At 40.7% G+C, this 17,741-nt stretch overlaps 1 protein-coding gene across 1 annotated transcript in view; it reads left to right on the top strand.

The window, feature by feature from the left end:
- Positions 1-110: 110 nt before the first annotated feature.
- Positions 111-17,741, top strand: part of ERP44 (endoplasmic reticulum protein 44) — an 87,727-nt gene continuing 70,096 nt past the window's right edge. Inside the window, exon 1 of the mRNA XM_056116992.1 lies at positions 111-420. Coding sequence (XP_055972967.1) covers positions 364-420 — 57 coding nt within the window. The 5' untranslated portion in view covers positions 111-363. The remainder of the gene's footprint in view (positions 421-17,741) is intronic.

Here is a 17,741-nt window from a genome sequence, read left to right as displayed (position 1 = left end):
CCCCGCCCTCTTCTATCCCAGAGGTCCCCGCGCACGGGGGACTTGGCCGACCTTGCACCGAGAGGATGCTGGGAAAGCGAGTTTTAGGTGAGCGGTGACGTGCCCTTCCGAGAGGGGCCCAAGACTACATTTCCCGGCGTGCACCGGGAGGGGCAGGACCCGGAAGTGAGGGCGGGAGAGGCCTCTCTGGAAGTTGTCCCGGGTGCTCGCCGCTGGAGCTCCGGGTCGAGAGGACGAGGTGCCGCTGCCGGGAGGATCCTCCGCTGCCGCCGGCACCCGGAGCCCAGCCCTTTCCTAACCTAACCCAACCCTGTCCAGTCCCGGCCACCAACTCCCGTCCCCGCCGCGGACCGCAGCGTTGCCATGAATCCTGCCGTTTTCCTATCCTTACCCGACCTCCGATGCTCCCTGCTGCTCCTGGTAAGTGAAGGAATGACAGACGCGCCGACAGATGCACGGGCGGCCTCTCGCCCTCGCGGAGTGGGGCTCTCGCGGTCCCTTCACCCTGCTTTCTCCATCTTCCCCTTTCCCGCCCCCGCCCCCCGCCCCCCGCCCGGGTTTGGCGGGGCATGCATGCACCTTCCCCCGCCGCCTGCCTTCGTTTCTCGGCATCGCTCAAGTCCCCTTCCCAGGCCGGGGTTCTCCGAGGCCTGGAGAGAACCGGGCTCGGAGGGGTTTCGGTGGGGCTGGTGGGGGAGGGGGGAGACGCAAACCCGGGAAAGCCCGAGACTCAAGCCTGGGTAGGAGGGGACGGGGGAGGGTCGCGGCGAGGACCGCGGAGCCAGCCTCGGGAGCCACGGGCGCAGCTTTCGGACGCCAGGACCCGGCGGTGATGTGAATCCAGAACGGGCTCCCGCCCTCCGTCTCTCGGAAAGGATGCAGGTTGGGCGACAGGTTGCTGGGGTCGTGCGAGGCTCCCTCCCCCACGAGAGCCCCGGAGCAGCGGTGCCCGGGTCCACAGAGCCCTGTGTTGTGGCTCCATGCGATTGGCTGGAAACCCGGAACTGGAGTCTGGCTCGGTGTCCTCGAAGGGGGCGGGGGTGGGGGGTTGGAGAAGGGAGAAGAACGGGATCGTCCGAGCGGGAGGATGCGGTTCCCTGGGAGCCTCCGCCGGGACCTCCCTCTGCTCTAACTGCCGCACCCACCTCCCCGAAATCCCAGTGGCCTTCAGTGGCCGGAAGGACTGTTAGCATTCTTAGCTCAGCGCCGGCCCATCTTATGTAAAGGGACCATCTGCCCCCCTCCCCCCCTTTTCTAAAGAGCATCTTGAGTGTGCAACCTGTCCCAGCCTGGCTTCAGGTCGACTCGAGCCTGGAGTGAACCTCGCCAAGGCCCAAGGCAGAGAAGGCAGCGAGTCGCCCCTGGTTTGAGATAGTAGAATGAGTCTGTAGATGATTTGACAGTGGCAGGTTTTTCCGAAAGCCCCCAGTTCGCCACAGAGCCCTGTTAAAGTCAGAAGCACTTCACAGTTTTAAAAAATACAATTAGGTTAACCTCTCTAGCTGGTTCCTGGGAGAACTGCGGCACTAATCGAGTTTCTTGGTTCGAAGTGATGATTCCCCGCCTAGCATGTGCAAGTTTTTATGGTTCGAATCATTTTTCCTCTCTCCTTTTACCCGTCCTGCCGACGAGTTTCTCATCCCCAGCCCTGTGTGTTCCCCCCCCACCTTTCCCCTTGTGATTTGCAAGCCATTTGCAAAAGCCATATGTAGTACTTTTGCCTTTTTAGAGGAAAAGTACTTAAAACCATAGAGGGTGTGAAAAGTACTTTAGAGAATTAAAAGTAAAACATGTAATGTTCGCATATAATTACAAAGTTTTTAAAATTGCATTTGGGATTATGCAGCAAACGATTTATAAGAAAAATATTTTTATAAAGAACTAATTCTTAGTAATGTTATATACTTTCTTTGTGTTTCCCTTATGTAAGTACTGGAGTATTCTTCCTGTTGTTTTCTGAGTCCACACAATCTTTTTTTCCCAATTTTTTTTTTTTTATTAAATCACAGTGAGATAGAGCCTCACAAAACTGTTCATGATTAGATTTCAGTCACACAGTGTTCCAGCTCCCATCCCTCTACCAGTGTACTTTACAAGTGTACATTTCCTAGCACCAGTCTTCCCAGTTTCCCGCCCATCATCCTCCACAGTTCTCTGTCTCTCTCTCTGTCTCTCTCTCCCTCCCTCTCTCTTCCCCCTTTTGGTCATTGTGGTTTTCAGTGCACAGTGTCTGCACTGTTAGGTTATCATGTATATCCCTTTATGTACTGTCAACACTCAGTTCTTGTCCAGCCTGATCGTTTCCAACTATTATTGTCATACTATATTGTCATGCTATTATTGTCATATATATGTATAAGTTGTCATATATATTGTCATATATTGTCATATATTATTGTCATATATAGTCTCTTCTCTATCTTACCTGCCCTCTGCCACACACACTTGTGGTTGATTTCATCCACTGAGCAGTTCTAGCCTCTGTTTTCCCTGGCTGTGGATATTAGTCTTCTACTATATTTATATTTTTATATACCACAAATGAATACAGTCATTCTATATCTGCCACTCTCCTTCCCACTCATTTCATTCAGCATTATACTCTCAATGTCCATTCATTTATAGGTGAATTTCATGACTTCATTTTTCCTAACAGCTGTATATATTCCATTGTGTAGATGTGCCATAGTTTTTTTCTTTTTTTCTTTTTTAATCCTTTTGTCTGTTCTTGGCCAAGGGTTGTTTCCAGGTCTGACTATTGCAAATAGTGCTGCAGTGAACATAGGAAGGCAGATGTATGTTGTTTCTTCTGTGTTTTTTGGGCCCCCCTGGTATATTCCCAGAAAGTCTTTAAGGATACAAGATACAGGAGCTATAGTACAGCGTGTAGGAAGCTTGCCTTGCATGTGACTGACCCAAGCTTCATCTCATATAGTCCCCAGAGTCCATCAGGAATGATACCTGAGTGCAGAGCCTGGATAAGCCCTAACACTGGCAGGTATACCCCCCACCGAAATAAGAATACAAGATACGAATTTTTCCTTGTCTGCAAAATGGCCTGAATTATGAGTTGCCTGCCTGAAATTATTTTTAGGTTACCAAAAAGTACAAAGGAAGAAATCTGAGGTTAAAGGTTGAAATGTTGAATAGAACAACTGCATTAGATATGCTTTCCTGGAATGGTATGTTTTGTTATTAGAGTTAAATGTAATAAGGAGAAAGTTGTTTTTATATACTTTGTGCTTTCAGGCTAGTGCAACTCATAGGGTGCTTGCCTTGCACTCAGCAGACCCGGATTCAATCCCTGCCCACCATATGGCTCCCCTGTGCACCACCAAGAGTGAGCACAGAGCTCAGAGTAAATCCTGAGCATCTCCGGATGTGGCCCCCAACCAAACAAAAAACCTTGTCCTATTCATAGAAAATATACAAATCCTAATAGTATAAATTTTCTCCCTACTAATTTAAAACTCTACTTAACATTTTTGTATTACTTCTTAGTAAGTGCGGAGGAACAGACACGTCTTAGAAGACATGTGAAGAATACTGGTAAATAATAATTGACTGGAAAGTAAAAATCCAAGGAAAGGTTTAGTAAACCAGAATTACAAGTCGGACTAGATCCAATTTGAACATAGCATTTACCAAAGTATTTTTAATAATCATTTTGCAAATATTTATAGGACATCTGTCAAAATCACAATTTGAGTTACTCACCTAACTGGAATTATGTCCTTGGAACCAGCTTACTCAGTAACCCACCTATCTAAAAATATATCCTTTTATCTTCCCCAGTGTATTTTCTTCATTCTCCTTCCAACTTCCCCTACAGACTTCAAGTTTATTTTTTTCCAGACACAGCCATTCAGTATCCAAGTTCCCATCTAGATGTGGTCATAGTATTTTTTAGAGTACAGTGTACTCTAGGGCTGGAGAGAGAATTCTGTGGGCTGAGTGCATGCAAAAGGTTTCATTTTATCCCAAGCACCACCAGAAGTGACTTCTGAGAGAGAGCTGGAAGTAGCCCTGGAGCACTCAGGGTGTTATTGCAAACAGCAAAATTAAAGATCTGTTCTCGGGACTGGGAAAATAGCTCACATGGCTGAAATGAATGCTTTGCATGCAGGAACCTTGTATTTCATTCCTAGTACTCTCTGTGTGTGTGTTTGTGTACATATATATGTATGTGTATGTGCACATATATACACACATGTATATATGTATAGATGTGTTTGTAAAGTCAAGGTCTTAAGAGATTTTTTCAGGCTTATAGGAAATATCTCGTCACTTTAAGTTATTTTTGTGCAACTCGAATTACAAGATGTTCTAAACAAAGTGAAGTAGATGCTCTGATTTTGGATAAACCATTAGGAGAAATTTGAATCATCTGACAGATGCAATGAGATCATAATTCTCCTGATACCATATATTGTTCTGTCATGGTTTGAGTTGAGCTCTTAGATGTTTGATTACAGCTTTAGTTCTGAATGTAATCTGTGCTCCATAACTATTTATATTTTGTGCATGATTTGAGTTCTGGAGATGACAGTTACACTCTGCTAAAGCCCCATGCACATAATAATATTTGGATTGGGAAATAGCTTTCAAGATTTGAGAGCTGCTTGAGAGAGAAACACCTGGCCAGATATATCATGGCATTATCTTTTATTCTACTTTGTGACAATCATTTTGACAGTCAGATCATAGATAACAGAACATTTATTACTCTAATGAAAGAATTAGGTATTCAGTTAGCTCTTTTTTGCTTACCTTTCTGATATGGGTTTATTCAGGATTAAAGGCAATGATTTGTTTTACATTATTTCTTAGCAGTTGATCTTTCTGCATTCATTGAACACAAGATTTTGGAAAGGTCAGATAGAGAAATTAGACTAACTTAGAATGAAATTGTCTGGTATATCTCCAGCTCTTCTGTGGTTCCAGAGAGCTCGTAAAATTCTATTTTAGTTACTTGATGATGTTTTCTCATTAATCTCTTGATAATTATGTTTACATATAATAAGCTATCTCTAGCTCTAATTAGCTTATATCTGGATACTAAGGCTTTTGCCATTGTTTCTGGTTTGCCCAGTATGTATTGGACTTAAAGTTTGCTTAGGATACTGAATAAATTAGAGAGCTAAGCAAACATTAATGAAAATTCTCCCTGGAGATTGGAGAGCTAGTACAACTGGTAAGGTTTTTGCCTTGCATGCAGCTGATCTGGGTTTGATCCTTGGCACCACATGTAGTTGCCCAGACCCTTCCCGGAGTGATCCTGACCATGGGATGAGGAGTAAGCCCTCAGCACTGTAGGGTGTGACCACTCACCCCACAAATTATGCTTATATGCAGGAGACCTGCATTCGACCCCTGGTACCACTTGGTAGTAGTTCTTGAGCATCTCTGGATATAGGATAAATTCCCTCTACCAATAAATAAATAAAAATAACAATGTCAAACCACATTCATAAATCATTAAAAAAATAAATGCAGTAGAATTTGCATATTATCCTATAATGCCAGTAATACAGATTTTAGTCTTTTTGGGAGGCATGTAGTTCCAGGTGAGTTATTTATCCAGTTGCTATGACTTGTTACAGAACATTGGTGTATAGAGCATACATGCTTATTAGAGTCAGAGTGGGCAATTTAATAAAGTGATGCCACCTGGCTTCTTAAATTGTAGGTTGTGACCCCCACCTGGACTTATATAACAGAATATATATGGGGATCATTTTAAAGTATATTTCTTTTTTGGGGGAGCCCACACTCAGCAGTGCTCAGGACTTACTCCTGACTGCTCACGGGTCACTCCTGGCAGTACTAAGGGAACCATATGTGATGCAGCAATCAAGTCTGGGTCAGCTGCATGTAAGGCAAGCTCCTTAATTGCTGTACTGTTTTCCTGGCGTCTAGAATAAGTTCTTTATGATTTATTATCAGTAAATGTAGATTTATTTTTTAATACATGTTTCATATAGGGTTGGAGCAATAGAATAGCGGGTAGGGCGTTTGCCTTGCACGCGACCAACCCGGGTTCAATTCCTTCGTCCCTCTTGGAGAGCCCAGCAAGCCACCGAGAGTATCTCGCCCACATGGCAGAGCCTGGCAAGCTACCCATGGTGTGTGGTGTATGATATGCCAAAAACAGTAATAACAAGTCTCACAATGGAGACGTTATTGGTGCCTGCTTCAGCAAATTGGCGAGCAACGGGAGGACAGTGCTACAGTGCTATCTGTTTCATATACCTACATACCCAGAGTCGATAAAAATTTCTCAGGGCTGAGATTTTGATCAATGCTAGAACATTCCTGAAAGGAGGGAAAAAGAAGAAATTTTTGGGGAAATACAAAACACGAGTGGGAAAAAACTAAGAAAACTTGATCTGTGAGATCTGAACATAAGTTTTTAAAAGGAATTTCCCAGGTGATTTGTTTTCCTAGTATTTCTCTTTAAATGATAAAAGCTAAGCAACATAAATGATCTCATTCAACAAAATAAATAGAAATAGGAATAGAACACCTTTTAATCAGGTATCTACCGAATTTCTAATTTTTCTGTTAAAAAAGTTTTGTGTTAAAAGAATGTCTAAAGTAGGAGCCATGTAAGGTTTGTACTTTGTAGTTGGTTTGTATTATTCTTTTATTCATGTTTTGGTTTTGGGGCCCCACTGGGAGATGCCCAGGGCTTTCTCCTGATACTGCTCCTATGCGGGCTCAGGGGACCAACTGGGCGCCAAGGAATGAACTCGGGTTGGCCACTTGCAGAGCAAGCACCCCATGTGCTGTACTATTGCTCTGTCCCCTCATCTTGTTCTTATAAAACTATCTGTAGGTTTTTCCTTTGTCTCGTTTTTCTTCCTTATAATTTATTGTTGAGGAAAATGGTTCTTTTGTGATATAGAATCTATTTGGATTATTAATATTTTTATATATTTTTTATCGTGGTTTTATGTCTCTTTTGTTACCCGTTGAAATTAAATCTATGTAACATTTCCACTAACTCAATATGTTTTGTTTAGTTCTCAATTTTTAGTTTTAAAATTTATCTTCTAGTTCATAATATGAAATTTACTGTTTTCAAGACAAATGTATGAAGCATTTTGTACTTTTAAGTCTCTGTCCCTATCTTCTCTATCTTACCCTTTGCTAATATTAAAAGCTTAAAACAAGTTTTTCACCTTTAAAATGTTTTATGTTGTCTACTTGTATTTATGTATGTTCTCTATTTTGTTTTTCTCTCTTTCAGTAAACTTAGCATATTATTTGTACTTTTTGCGTGTGTGTGTGTGTGTGTGTGTGTGTGTGTGTGTTAGGGGAGGGGAAGGTGGTACATTTTTACTGTTACCTTAAAAAATCGGACCTGAAAAGTACATCCTAAAGAAAAGATTTGGATAGAGCTTGCTTTTCTTTCTTTCCTTTTCTTCCTTTTTGTCTCTTTCTTTCCCTCTTTCTCTCTCTTTCTTGCTCTAATTCTTCTGTCTTTCTTGTTCTGATTCAGCAGTTCAGGTGTCTGCTGGTACAAATCTATTCTTATTCTTAAAACTGTAATGAAAGCTAATTTAATGACCAAAAAATTTGGGAATGGAATCATTAAAGAAAATGAAATACATCTTAAATATAAATACCTTGTGAATAGCTACTCTATCCCAAATTCTGGCCTTAGAGACAATTACAAAAAATGTGCCTCATTATCAGGTCCATTCTCTAAAAACTAATGAGATCCACTGGAGAAACTCCTTTAGTATTTTTTTAATCACAGATTTCTGTTGGTCCTTTTGTTGGTAATTCATTTATGGCTGCAGCCTTACATTCCCCTTTGCCTTGTCATTGACTTGTCCTTTTTAAGGCCACATCTTACCACAGGAGATACCAGACGATAGATAAATGGCCTCAGAAACTTTTTGTAGATCCAGAGCAGCTCTGGAATGATGGTACAAGGAATGCCCACCATAGTGTCAGGCTCCTTCACTGCATGAGACCTTGGCGGGGCTGGACAAGAGCTGCATTAAGGGTCGGGTTCTAGCTAGAAGCTGCTGAGTAACCTGGCTTACCCTGTCCACTTTCCTGCCTAGCCTGTCAGTATCCTTTATGTCTTTAAAATGCTGTTGCTCTTCTGGGTAGATACATCAGTTCACTTCTACTTTTTGTTGTTGTTGTAACAAATAGTTCTGGAAAGATTGTCTTGTGCCTGTGTAGTTCTCCAAAGATTGGCTATACATTTTTGCAAGTGTATCTTTCCAGATGGATACCTGGAATTGAAGTTGCTAAGGGATAAAGTAACGATATTAGTAACTTTGTAGAGGCTGTTCCATAGTGTGAAATTCCTTTCCTTTTAACGGTTTTGTTAGCTACCTGACTGTGTAACAGTTTTCTCTATCCTTGCTAACCAGGAATGCTGTGGAATGATTGGTTGCTTTGTCAGTTTCAGCTGTTGTCAAAAGGTATCTCTGACATTTTAATTTATTCTTTTCATGTGAGAGTTATTTTAAGTATGTAAGGGATATTTGCATTTTCTTACTCAAGGTTCTTAGCCCTTCAGTTGAATTTTTGATACAGCTGGATTGACAGAGTCTGGAATATACTATACTATCTGAATTTAGTAATATTTCTCTGGAGGGTGGGTAGGCCACAGCCAGCAGTGCTCAAGGGCTGTTCCTGGCTCTGGCTCTGTACTCTAGAGAAACAACCCCAACCCCCCCAGTGCTTGGGGAAGGGGCGGGGGTGGCAACTATATGTGGTGCAGGGAATTTTTTTTTTTTTTTTATTAATTTTTATTAGTGAAACACAATGAGGTACAGTTGTAGACTTACAAATTTTTGTGCTTGGGTTTTGATTATACAATGATCAAATACCCATCCCTCCACCACTGCCCATTTTCTACCACCATGGATCCCAGTATCCCTCCCACCCCCTATCCCTCCCTTCCCACCTTGCCTCTGTGGCAGGGCATTCCCTTTTGTTCTCTCTCTCCTTTTGGGTGTTGTGGTCGTGCAGGGAATTTGAACCTGAGTCTGCCCCATGGGAGGCAAGTACTTTATCTCCTGTACTGTTTTTTTCTGGCCTGAATTCAGTAATACTTTTCAGAAGTTAAAACTTGTAGCTTATAAGTTTAATGCAGAATTGGATTTTTATTAAATGCATGGTTTATGAAAAATTTACTTAAATGACCTATAAGAATTTTGTAATTTTCTTAATTTCAGCTGACAACTCATTAATTTTCAATTTCTCATGCTTTATTGAGAGAATTGACAGGTAACATCACATAAATGTAAGATTATAACATAATTTGATGCCCAAAAAATCTTATAAAATCATTGGAGAAAATGCCTATGTCACCATTATTGAAAGCCATGATGCTGTAAAGGTAAAGGTAAAGGCCCTCCCGTTGATCGTCGATTTGCTCAAGCAGGCCCAGTAACGTCTCCATTGGAGACTTTGTTGTTACTGTGTCTGGCATATCGAATACTCTCGGTAGCTTGCCGGGCTCTCTGAGAGGGGCGGAGGAATCGAACTCTGGTCGGCCATGTTGGCCGCTTGTAAGGTGTAGATCATGATTTTTTTTTTTTCTTTTTGGGTCACATTTGGCGATGCACTCAGGAATTACCCCTGGCAGTGCTCAGGGGACCATATGGGTTGCTGGGGATCGAACCTGGGTCAGCCACGTGCAAGGCAAACGCCCTACCCACTGTGCTGTCGCTCCAGTCCCGATATTTTTGTTTTGTTTTGAGACCATACCCCTAGCCTACTGATGTACCTAAAGCAGCACAATGTGTTAGATTTTAAGATACTTGCTTGTATTCTCCGTCCTTCTCAGAGAGCCTTGCAAGCTACTGAGAGTATCCCACCCACTCGGCAGAGCCTGCCAAGCTCCCTGTTTGCCAAAATCAGTAACAATAATGGGTCTCATTCCCCGGACCCTGAATGAGCCTCCAATACAGCACCGTTGGGAAGGACGAGTAAGGAGAGGCTGCTAAAATCTCAAGGCTGGGACCAGTGGAGACATTACTGGCGCCTGCTTGAGCAAATAGATGAACAATGGGATGGATGACTGTGATACAGTGATACTCATTGGTGCCGGAGAGTTGGCATTGGGCACAGAGGTGCTTGGAGAATGGTTCACTCTTGGTGGCACTTAGACCAATTCCAGGCCTCCTACATGGACATGCTTCAACCCTTTGAGCCGTCTCCCCAGCTGTATACCATGACTATTAACAGCATCAAGAGTAGCTCAAACTTTAAATGCTCTAAGGCTCACTTAGTTCAAGCATTTAGATGATTTATTTATTTTTATCATTTTCTATAGTTATTTTAAGGCATATTTGAAAGATATACACAGTGAAGGTTCAGTGCAATAGTACAGTGTGTAAGGCGTTTGCCTTGCACACGGCTAATCTGTGTTCGGTCCCCATCATCCTATATGATCCCCCAAGCACTACCAGTGGTAACTCCTGAGTGCAGAGCCAGGAGTAACCCCTGAGCCTCACTGTGCCTAACTGCCCTACAGCAAAGTTGTTCCAGTGTGTATTCCTACCTGCGGCATCCTTGCTTTCTGACACTGAAATCATCAGTGGGTATTTTTAAAACACATGCCAGTTTAGTAGACCAAAAATTTGAATTTGATTTTAGTTTATATTTTTATGACAAAGCTTACTTTGTAATATCTGTTTTGACCATTTTCCTTTTCCAAAATTTACTTTCTCTTTCCAGGTACTTCAAAATAAATTGTTTTAGAACAAAGGAAAGTAATTAGTCCTTTGTCTGTTAGTTTAATGTCTGTTTAACAGTGTTAAGAATACTTAGTCTAGATGTCAGGGCATCTATGGATGTTTGAACCTTGGAGAAATTGTCTAGACTTTTTTGTCTTACCAGGTAAATCTTGGGTTCATGATTCTGTGATTCTTTGTGTAGTTTTTTTTTTAATTTAAATGCTATTCCTCTAAATTCCCTAATTAGCAGACTTGTTATTTGATTAAATATTTCCTAAAAAAATCCTCTAGTTTTTAACAAGTTGCGGGTCTATGCCCTCTCATCCTGTTATCTAGTCTAAGGATTGTGCTTTGATCTCAGTTTCTCTAATATTGACCATTGCTGTGCCCTGTTTCGTGTAACCAAGGAAGTGATTAAATACTGACTTTTCTCAAGACTCATTGATCTTTAACTTAAATTTCCTTGCATAAAGAGCAACTCTCTATATAGCTTTGTCTGCAGGAACATTTTATGGTCAGTATTATCTCAGTTTCACTTGTTACTTGAATGGCTATTTGCCATCATTCAAGTTGAATAAAGAATTTAATTCCTCATAGCAGTCCAGCTCTAAGTGCTGTATATGAGTCACGTGGTTAATGGCTACTTGATGGAACCATTGCCGTTATTGCTGAAAGTGCCATTCGATAGTGCTAGTTTAGAGCTTTGCCCTTGCTCTTGTCAGCCTCAGAAACCACAAATAAGATGACCTGAAGGAGGAGGAAAATGCTTTAGACAGTGTTTCAGGCCTTGTGAGGAACATGTGTCCTGCCTGCCCAGCAGAAATGTTAGTAATCTTCGAAGTGAGCACAGGTTTGGCTTTTGGTTGCTTGACAGTGTATTTATGAAGGTGCCAGAAAGATACTCGTTAAAGTTAGGAAATAGGAGTGCCATAAATAGGAGTGCCATTGTTGATACTGAATTTTCACTACTTAGCTCATCAAGATATTTAGGACAGGTCAGTTTCCTTCTTGAGGCCTTAATATTACAGCTGAAAAGAGTGGAATGAAATACATTTGAGGCCTTAATTTTTCAGCCAAAAATTATATATTGATAAATCTTACGGAGATTCTCATGGATTGTGACCGTGCCTTTGGAATTTTGGAATTTGAGGGTCTATAGTAAACCTCTGATAAAATTCCTTTTATGAGCTACATTTTTGGAAATTACACTTTAGGGGAAACTTGAGCAAAAATGAGCAACATTTTTTGTTGCAAGCAGATGCTAATTCTCATAAGAAGTGTTGGTTCCTGCTCACAATGATAAAGCTACTGGTGTTAAAAATAATTATTTGATTGTTATTATTTTGGTTTTTGGACTATAAATTACTATGCTTAGGGCTTACTCCTGGCTCTGCACTCCAGGATTATTCCTGGCACTTTGGGCACTGGGTATCAGACCCCGGTCAGCCATGTGCAAGGTAAGCACCTTACTGCTGTACTCTCTCTTCAACTTTTCAAAGTAGTTATTTTTGTGTTTAATCTCTAAGCATTTTCAGAGACCTCTAATTTTGCTTTAAGACTGTAAAAACTGTGTTAACATTTTAAAACACTATACTTTTTTTTTTTTTTTTTTTTGCTTTTTGGGTCACACCCAGCAATGCACAGGGGTTATTCCTGGTTCATGCACTCAGGAATTACTCCTGGCGGTGCTCAGGGGACCATATGGGATGCTGGGAATTGAACCCAGGTTAGGCTGCGTGCAAGGCAAACGCCCTACCCGCTGTGCTATCACTCTAGCCCCTAAAACACTATACTTCTTGATGCAGAAAATACTCTGTTTTTAAAGTTTGCCTGTATTCTGGTATTAGGATATTTTCTAGACATAATGTGAAATATTTTTTCCCTAGATACCTTGAATGTTGGCTGTAGAGAAAACTTTAAGAATGTTTAGTGTAGGAGGCAGAGATTTGTTCTCAAATCTTGGATCCTGTTATTTTTCATCTGTTATCTTGCTTATTAACTTCTGAGGAGTAACAGAGGTGTTTATGTTTTATATATAGGTGTTGGATGTTTGTGTTGGGGCCATAACCAGGTCTGCTCTTGGGGGTTTTCTGGATGCTGCTCAGGGTACCCTGTGATCCTGGGGATCTTGGGAGGTGCTGTGATTTGTGTGTTTCTATTAGACTTCATAGAACAGTAAGTGGTAAAGTATGAAACACCAAAAAAAATTTGTAGTAGACCTTGGTATCTTGAAAAATGCCGTATACAAGTTAAATGCTCAAGAGTTTGAAAGAAATTGGTAGTGGGGTGGGGATTAGGCCACAACCAACATTGGTTAGGTGATATTCCTGGCTCTGCCAGGTATCAGGAGACCACATATGTTATGGATTGAACTGAACTTGACTATATGCAAGGCAAGCACCTTACCTCATTTGCCTTGTCTCCGGCCTTGTGCTCTATAATTTTGTTAATTGCATGGAAAGAAAAGAAAGTAGAGCTAAACTTAGGGGTGCTAGTTGTGGTTTGTAAGCATCTCTGAGAATATGAGTCTTGTAATAGGTGAGGGAATTAGTCATTTGGGTTTTTTGGAGGAGGAACCTTCAAGTCTGCGGCATTATTAGCCAGTTAGTCTCTAATGTGCAGGTGTTCCTATGGCTTATTCAGGGATCAGCAAGCATGACAATGTGGTAATGCTGTACTGTGAATAAAGTGTAGCATACCAGAAGATAAAATCATGGGTTCAAAACAGTTTGCAGAATAGTGCTTACTGTGTACGTCTTTTGGTCTGACACAGTTAGACAGAATTTCTTAACAGGGTTGCGTGTAATATTGATCTCCTCAGCCCTGGTCTGGTTACCCCTAGTGGAAGTAGCCTTCACTCCAGCCTTCCCTCAGTATTTCAAATTAAATTTTTTCTTTATGTGACAGTTTTCTTTATGGGTCACAAATTATAGTTGTAATAACTAAAAATGTTAACATCTCCTTTTTAAAAATTAGAATTCCTAAAAGCAGTACACTTTTTAATTTTTTTTAATTGAATTACCATGAGATATACTTACAAAGCTTCCATGTTTGAGTTTCAGTCATACAACGGTCGAACACTTACTTATCCCTCCACCAATGCACATTCTCCACCACCAATGTCCCCAGTATACTGTCTCCCGCTTTCCAACCCTCCCCCTTCCTCTGTGGTAGATAATTTGCCCCATACTCTCTCTCTACTTTTGGGCATTTTGGTTTGCAATATAGATACTGAGAGAAAAGTGGTATACTTTCATGGTATAGAGAAATAATAGAAAAGTGTGTTCTCTAAACACTGATTTTAATATAGTCTTGTCTTTGGGGGCCACATACGGCTGTGATTAGGTCTTATTCTTGGCTCAGCACCCTGCAGTGATGACTCAGGGTGCTCAGGGGACCAATAGTGACACTGGGGGTCAAACCCAGGTTGGCTCTTGCAAGACAAGCACCTAACCCTTCCAGTGCTTCTACTGTATAAGGCTTGCACTTTGAAAGGGCTTTTAGCAGTAACATCAGTTTTTAATTAGGTAGAGTTGACTCCTGCTTGATCCTGGTGTATAGTGGTAGCACATTGATGTAGTAGAACAATGTTCACATCTGTACATGTTACTTGGAAATGGAAATGACTCCTAGCTGACCACTTAACTTGCAAAAATTATTTAACCCTGTCTCATTTGTTCCCGTTTTTTCACCTATCATCTGGGGTTAAAGTTTCTTCTGCAGAACTTGGGAAGACAAAAAAAGATTGTGAATATATGCATAGCATATTGTTGGCACTTAAACTATTCTGCTTCTGCCACATACGAGGTACTCAAAACATGTCAAGTTAGATGAAGGAATCAGTGAGTGAGTGAGTGAGTGAGTGAGTGAAGCACTGAGTATGTTTCATTTGGAGAAATTTTTAGTTTGTCTATTCAGTGGTATCAAAATTGTGTACTCTGAAGTAATCAGCTGGCATGACTAGCTTCTAGTTCCTGTTCTATTCTGATGCTGATAATTGCACTGTTCGTATTGTATACTTAAAAGCAACAGGTGACTGTTAAGTAAGTTATCTCCATAATTGCTTTGTACCTGGTTTTGTATTTAAAGTCAGTATATAATGCTGAAAAGTCTACTGAGAGAACTATATTTTTGTTATATAGGCTATTAGTTTTAAAATTAAGATCAATAGCTGGAATGTGCTTGCACATGCCTGATCAAATAGTCCCTCAAGCATCACCAGGAGTGGTGACTGAGCACAGAGCCAGGAGTAAGTCCTGAACCCCTCCATGGGTGGACCAAACCAGCCCCTCCCCTTACTCAAAATTAAAGAGACCTGGAGTTGAATCCAGTTTGGTCAAGGTAGATCCAGTTTGAGTTCTAATTTAACAAACATTTATATTTACTAGATGCAAATAATACAGTTTTAGTCTCATTTATAATAAGAATGGTATAATTGCTAATTCAGGCTCAGAGTTGTCGGTATGCTATAAAAATAAATATTTGTAAACTATAAGTAGAAGTTGTTACATTGAAATGATTTTGCATGCTTCAATCAGTTTGCTACTTGCATTCTTTTCTTGCAGAGGTCTAGGTATGCAACTTACATACATGTCTTTTAGAGAGACAGTTGCATTATGAAAATAGTCCTGGGTTTGGATTTCTAGGAGAGCTTAAATTAATAGAGGGGGAGAGGGACTGTTATGTTGGAGAGGACTAAGTATAGTAGTAGTCAAATTTTCTTTCTAGCTTTCACATTTTTACTTTCAAAATGAGGATCATTATATTGTAAAGTTGCAAAGCAAATGCATATGGAATGCTTTATAACATGCCTGAAGTATAGGAGATGTTTTGATTTTGTGATGTGTAGGGAAGGATGTGAAGGAGCAAAGCTTGGCAATGAAGTCATTCTGAAATGGGAAGCGATACTTTGGAGAACGATGCTCACCATCTTTCTGAGCTTGTACCGCCATCTTTCTGACCTCTGTAATGAGGAAGTGGATAAACCTTTTAACTTTATAAGTTTGCTTCTAAATATAAGTGGTTTCGTAAAGTACTTAGCAACTTTTCTCTTTCCTCTGGTAAGTTCTGACACAATCTTATCAAAATTGTGATAATGTAACTATGATGGAAGAAATTAAAATCTGACTTGATGTGCATTTCTACTTTTAATACAAAGGCAAATAAATTTCTGTAAGTGGGTTAAAAATGCAAGTGGGGAAAAGTGCTTTGTCTTTGTTTTGATTAGGGCCACCCCTGGCGGTGTTTGGATCTACTACTGGTTTCAGGGATCACTCCTAGTAATACACAGGGGACCACAGGTGATGCCAGGGATCACACCAGGGCTAGCTACACCTATAGGCAGTGCTAGGCATCATACCAGAGCCAGCTGCATGCAAAGCAAACGTAATTCTTGCTTTTTGGAAGGAAGTAATTTTCTCTACATAGAAAGGTATCATTTTTTAAAACATCAATTTTTAAAAATCTCCTACAATTAAAAAAATGATGATGATTTCTTAGTAACATATTAGCTTTTTCTAGTTTGAAAAATAACACTGTAGCTCTGTAGCACTGTCCTCCCGTTGTTTATGGATTTGCTCGAACAGGCCCGGTATCTTCTCCATTGTGAGACTTTGTTGTTACTGTGTTTGGCATATTGAATACCTCACGAGTAGCTTGCCAGGCTTTGCCATGCGGGTGAGATACTCTCGGTAGCTTGCTGGGCTCTCTGAGAGGGGCAGAGAACTCGAACTCGGGTCGGCCGGGTCAGCCGCATGTAAGGCAAATGCCCTACCTGCTGTGCTAGAAAATTATGACTACAGATTTTTGCTCACTGAAAATATGCAAACTTTAGCAAGATGATGATTCAGAAGAATCTAATGAAAAATGGAATGTAATTTATAAGGAAGTTAGCCAAAAGCTTTTCTGTATTTCTGTGTGAATATTTTCTAAGAGTCATCTTTACTTTTCAATATTACTAAGTTCATAAACATCCTGAAATAGAAATACACTTTTATTCATTTATGTGAATGTATTGTGTGTGTGTGCTTCTTTGTTTCAGGGCCATACCTAGTAATGCACCTATTCTTGGCTCTGTGCTGGGAGTGGCTCTCAGCAGTGCTCAGGGGATCATGCAGTGCTGGGTATTGAACCAGGTCTCCTGCGTGCAGAGCATGCACTCAGCACTTTGGGCTGTCTCCCTGACCCTTAAGTGGTTTTTAATTTAAGGAAGGAACATGGATGTCTTCAGGGCACATTTTCTTCCACAAGAAATACCGGTCTTTTATGTTACTATAAAAATATTTTCATCTATTTTCAGGAAAGAACTTATCAAATGGAGAAGTTATTTTAGATAATCAGAGCTAATGTTTTTGTGGGTTTTGTTTTGTTTTTTGCTAGACATGATTTTTTTTAAATGTTTAGCTTTTGAAATGTTTATTAGTGCCCTAGTTCATAAATTAAAAGTGACCATCGTATAAGAAACTGCTACTTTTATCTGTTGGTGGCAGGCAGAGTTTACGTGATTTTGCTTGATTTGCATCTGTGAGAACTATTTGAAGTTTGTAAAATCATTGTTTGGACATAGCAACCACTGTGTACTTTATTGAAACCTACCAGACATGACTTATGAGGTCCCCAGCACCCTATATGGTTCCCTGAGCCCACCAGGAGTGATCCCTGAGCACAGACCCAGGAGTAGCCTCTGGGCACAGCCAGGTGTTGCCCTAAAACAGAAAGTGATGATTGTGATATATTTCTTTTTTTATTATTTTCTCCCCAATTTTATTTTTATAAAGTTGTTTGCAACATTCAAAATTCCAACACCAGTCTCACCACCATAACACCTTCCCACCACCATTATTTCAAATTTTCCCACCACCACCACTCATGCCTGCCTCCAAAGCGGTCCTAAATAATTTATTTTATATGGCTTGTTATGAATAACGCATTAAAAATGTTCCAAAAAAGTTTCTTTAAAGGAAAAATGTGTGAAGATTGTTGCATCTCACCCTAGAACCAGTAAGCCCTTGTATAAGATTACTAACATGT

This window comes from Sorex fumeus, unplaced genomic scaffold, assembly GCF_029834395.1.
Source record: "Sorex fumeus unplaced genomic scaffold, SorFum_2.1 ptg000034l, whole genome shotgun sequence".
In the NCBI taxonomy this organism is placed as follows: domain Eukaryota; kingdom Metazoa; phylum Chordata; class Mammalia; order Eulipotyphla; family Soricidae; genus Sorex; species Sorex fumeus.
This window is presented reverse-complemented; position numbering and strand designations above follow the sequence as displayed.